The following is a 4,643-nucleotide window of genomic DNA, read 5'->3' as shown; positions in this document are numbered from 1 at the left end:
TTTTAACCACTTTAGGGCAACGTTTGTAATACTCATACAGTTTTCGTATTTTTATATCAATAAAATTGTTGTTTTTATGCGTTTGTATTTTGTTTACCTTCAAATCGACTTGAGATATGGTAATGTCAAATGCGTTTTCCATTTCTATATAACTCCAAAGTCAAAATATCAGACAGAGAGTTACAAAAGTTGTGAAATATAGAACAGTAAATTGATATTGTAACCACAGACAAAATAGCTCAAAATGGAATATTATGTAGGTATTCTAGTAAATATTAAGTAGTTTTATTTTTATTCATACTGAAATATATGTATAGGCTGTCTCCGATGACAGCCCATTAGAATTATTTCAGAGACTACTTCCATTTGACAAGATTCGTGAAATTAACAATACCCCGAGCATCTCAGAAAATGTCTTTAATTCTTTGAGGAACAGGTGTGAAAAATGCTTGGAATAAGGAAAGGGACACTTTCAGCAGCTGCTTTAATTTATTGTTATAACAAGGAGGGTGACACTTTCCGCAGCTCCTTTAATTGTTTGTAATTGTTATCACGATTATTCTTTAAAATAAAGTTATATAGTCATTAACGTTATTGAAACTGACAGCTGCTATACAGCTCGTTGAGAAATGAGGTTAAGTTGGTCGCTATAAGCTACTCCCTACGTCCAATCTGTCAGAGCCAACTTCGACCACGTTTTTATTTGAACGCTCGTTATTTCTGATCGCACGAAAGACTTCCGGTTGCCTTTCGTCCATGTTGAACCAGAACAAGAGATAAGAGAGGCGACTTTTACAAACAGCGAGGTCTAGTGACGTTCTTATCACTCTCCTGCTCGGTATATAAATGTGGTAAAGCACAGAATCGTGAATTCGAGTTGAGTTGTGCCCCGGGACAAACTACTGTCTAACACTCCTCAGTTGTATTCGTCACGTGTCAGAAGACCGACGATCTAAACATATTTTTTTAGTGATAATGACAATATTGTTGAGGTTGAAAAATAGTGAGGTCAAACTGAAAAACTCCCGTAGAGGAACTAACGGCTGCTAGTTGATTTTTTGCCCGGCAGAATACCCGTAGTGTCTTGTTTGTGAAAAATTGTGAATGTTATTGTATTCTTTGATCACCATGAGGGGTAAGTATCGAATTGTTTCCTCGCGAGAAAAAGAAAATATATTTTTTCAAAGTGTTATTGATATTCTTCTTGAAGTAATATTCTATGGGAGTATAAATAAGTTATTATTTCGGAAAACAACCGGATCATTCCGGATTACCACCAACAAAACCAAAAAAGTTAATTCCCGGGTCTATTTATAAAAAAATAATATCCACCATGTGAATAACTGAAAATTTTCAGTGGTTTTTCGGTATAAAAACAATAGAAGATTTTAAGTCATTATCTATTAATATTTCTGTACACAATAGAGGAAAAGGAACTGTTTTTTTTTATTTCTGACAACAGTAATTATTGGGGTCAATATTTTGAAAGCACTTTTCAACTTTTTAGTCCTTACTTTTGACTTTTTGGGCTATTTTCTGTTAAAAAATAGTAGGTTAGGTATCGTTTTGTATCAAATCATAAGTAGGTACCTTTAGATCTTGTAGAGTTTTCTAAATTTTACTAACAAATTTATTAAATCCCCAAAAACTACGCCTACCTATACGACTTTCACGATACGGCCCTGTTTTTAGTGAGAACATGATTAATTCTTATAGGTAGCCTCAATGTGTATTACTGGATACATGTATTTTAGCTTACGCAAATTGTTTAAATCGGTTAAAATCCATTTCTACTATACGAGCTTGTGGAAAATAAAACACAGACCAACGATTTAAGACAGATCTTTTGTCGCAACCGTTCAAATTTTTTATAATTTTCGGTCTGAGAATCTCTACGATACCTTTCGAAACAATTCCCCTCTTCAAAACCAAACGTTGAGAAGCTTGTTGTTATTAATTTACAAACAACACACACATGATGTATTTACGGCATTTACATTTGAATTTAAACTGTTACAAGCTTACATTACCTTAATTTTGTCTGTAGTCTGTCTGGCAGCAGCCGAAATTCGAAGCTGGATTGGTCACTATTCCACACAAACTACACAGATTTTTAAAATCAAATATTTATCTACACTGTTTTAGTTCACTATCACAATAATCACACCGAAATAAATCCGAAAATTATACAACTAAACGAAATTTACTTTACACTCGAGGCTTCTACACACACGCGACAACAAACAACACTCCCACCACTATATGCTCATTGTTGGCAAGGGCATTGTTGATTGTTTTACTTGCGTGCTGCGCGATTCGAGACCATCGTAAGATACGCTTCGCTTCGGGACGACTTCGGCGAGTTTCGGTGATTCTCGCTAATGCTAATTTCTCAAGATACGTGAATTTTTAAGAAAACTACTGTAACAAATTTGTAATAGACATATGTACATAGATATAACTACAAAATGAATAGGTATTCACCTAAACTACGTGATTATTTCATTATTTCCTCTTTCAGACCTAATAAGAAATTACAAAATGATCATCAAGGGTAAAAACCAGGACTCCGATTCAGAAACTGAACCGCTGATGAGCTCCAGCTCCTCTTCTGCGTCTCAAGGATTCGGGTAAGTGCCTGTAATCCATTCGGGATGTGTTTTAGACGGTTGACGAACCGTTATACGATAAAACGGGTATTAAACACGTTTTCTTTCTCTGCAGGACGGTCAGAGAGCCGCAAATCTTTAAACAGGAGAGTTATAGTACAGAAAGCGAGGAGGATAGAGCCAGGCAGATGGAAAAGAAGTTGAACTCGGCAACTACGCCGTTCAGCATCCAAAATCCCATCAAAAAGTAAGAACGATACATTGTCTAGGTTTTCATAAAAGTAATTTTCACTTTTTTACAGGCAACTGTTGTTTCCACCGAGTTATTCTTCTGGTCCCGAGGTCAATGGGTTAGTAGCCTCGGCGGGATTGTTCGACAACCATATCTACCAGAAAATACCATCAGAACCAACATTTGTAAGTACAACAGAATAGCAAAAAAATTTAGAGAGTGAAATGGCTGAAGCTCGCGATTTCTTCGATAGCCACCATAACCTTGTGAGCTGAACCCCATTGAACTAATCTGGGCGAATATAAAAACTTTTGTAGCGCGAAATAACACACCTCCTAGATTAGGAGACGTAAAAGTACTTCTTCAATAGGCGACAGTATCGTTTCTAGTGTCTTATCGGTGGTACGACTGATTTTTCAGCGATGTTTGTGATTTTAATAGAGTTTTAGTGATTTTATTGAGTTTATGTAGCCTTGTCTAGCAGGTCATCTTTGCCTGTGAGGACAAAATTGTTAAATACTTACCTTAGTACAAAAAAAGTACCTATCTACTTCTTGGATATACCAATTTATTGATAATAATTTTTGAAACTCTCTAAAATGATACGCTCAAGGAATATGCTCAAGAATCTACATGTCGAGAATGAGTCACTGCCTACTGTTCCGGACCCGGACACATTACTTTTGTTATTTTTAATTTTTCACGCAAATAGTCTAGCTGTTGATGCCATTGACAAACCGAGACAACAATTGTTCCATATCGAATACAAATCCTTAAAAACAATTGCATCAGAGCCGAAATAAGCAGCGAATGCGATAAGGACGTAATGTCTACGGAATTCGAACACCATATCAGGAACTCATTTTTAAAAATAGGTTTCGTTAGGCATATTTTCCGTCTTTAGACGTCATGGACGAAGAATGTGACTGATGACCGTAATTAAGGGCAGATTTGTTGGCAATATAACGTCAATTGGTAAATCAATATATGTAATATTTACTAGTTTCATGGAAATTTAAAATTTACGACTTACTAAGAAATATTTAGTGTTTTACAATGCAACAGTAAGTAACTTGTTACAACTTACATAAATACTATACAGAGTGTTTTCAAAAGAAGTGGCACAAATGGTACTATTAAAAATAAACTATGTTTATGTAATATCGGGAAAACTGTGCGATTTGTAAAAACTCTGAGTACGTCAATTTCTTCTTCATAAAACGTCATTTTTTATCATGGATATCTTCGCCAATAGCCCTACTATAATCGTAATTAAAAAAATATATTATTAATAATAATATCAGATCTTTAAAAATTGTATTTACAATAAAATTAAGTAACAGAAAAAAACAAAGTGATATATTTACCTAATAATTAACAAAATTGTTCCGACTTGGTTTATGAATATTAAAAAATATGAAAAAATATAAAAACAAATTTTCATAAGGTAGCCAGCCAACTTATCTCTTTACATATAAAACAACGCCAAGAGCTTTTCGTTTGCCTCCACCTTTAACAAAATATTTTAAAAACATAGTGCATGTTTTTATAAAACAGGTTTATTCGTCCGTCTTTTGAAGCAAATTTACTTATTAGACCAAGCAAATTAAATTTTTACTCGAAACAAGTCCTATCCGCTTGATTATTGTAAAATTGTCTAAAGGAACATAATACAAGACATCTCTCGTCTCGTGAGTAAAAAACTTTTATTAGCTAACTTTTCTATTTAAACAAATAAGTGAGGAAAACAGTTTTTTCACTTTGCAGGGAAAACCATCAATTTTAGCGAAAAGTGACTCTCA

The 4,643-nt window shown here is 34.2% G+C and overlaps 1 protein-coding gene across 1 annotated transcript in view; it reads left to right on the top strand.

Moving 5' to 3' along the window:
• Positions 1-887: 887 nt before the first annotated feature.
• The window catches only part of LOC108909984 (sodium-coupled neutral amino acid transporter 9 homolog), a 33,306-nt gene continuing 29,550 nt past the window's right edge, over positions 888-4,643 (top strand). Inside the window, exons 1-4 of the mRNA XM_018714466.1 lie at positions 888-1,135; positions 2,522-2,630; positions 2,725-2,856; positions 2,912-3,026. Coding sequence (XP_018569982.1) covers positions 1,105-1,135; positions 2,522-2,630; positions 2,725-2,856; positions 2,912-3,026 — 387 coding nt within the window. The 5' untranslated portion in view covers positions 888-1,104. The remainder of the gene's footprint in view (positions 1,136-2,521; positions 2,631-2,724; positions 2,857-2,911; positions 3,027-4,643) is intronic.

Source organism: Anoplophora glabripennis, unplaced genomic scaffold, assembly GCF_000390285.2.
Source record: "Anoplophora glabripennis isolate ALB-LARVAE unplaced genomic scaffold, Agla_2.0 scaffold721, whole genome shotgun sequence".
Lineage (NCBI taxonomy): Eukaryota > Metazoa > Arthropoda > Insecta > Coleoptera > Cerambycidae > Anoplophora > Anoplophora glabripennis.
This window is presented reverse-complemented; position numbering and strand designations above follow the sequence as displayed.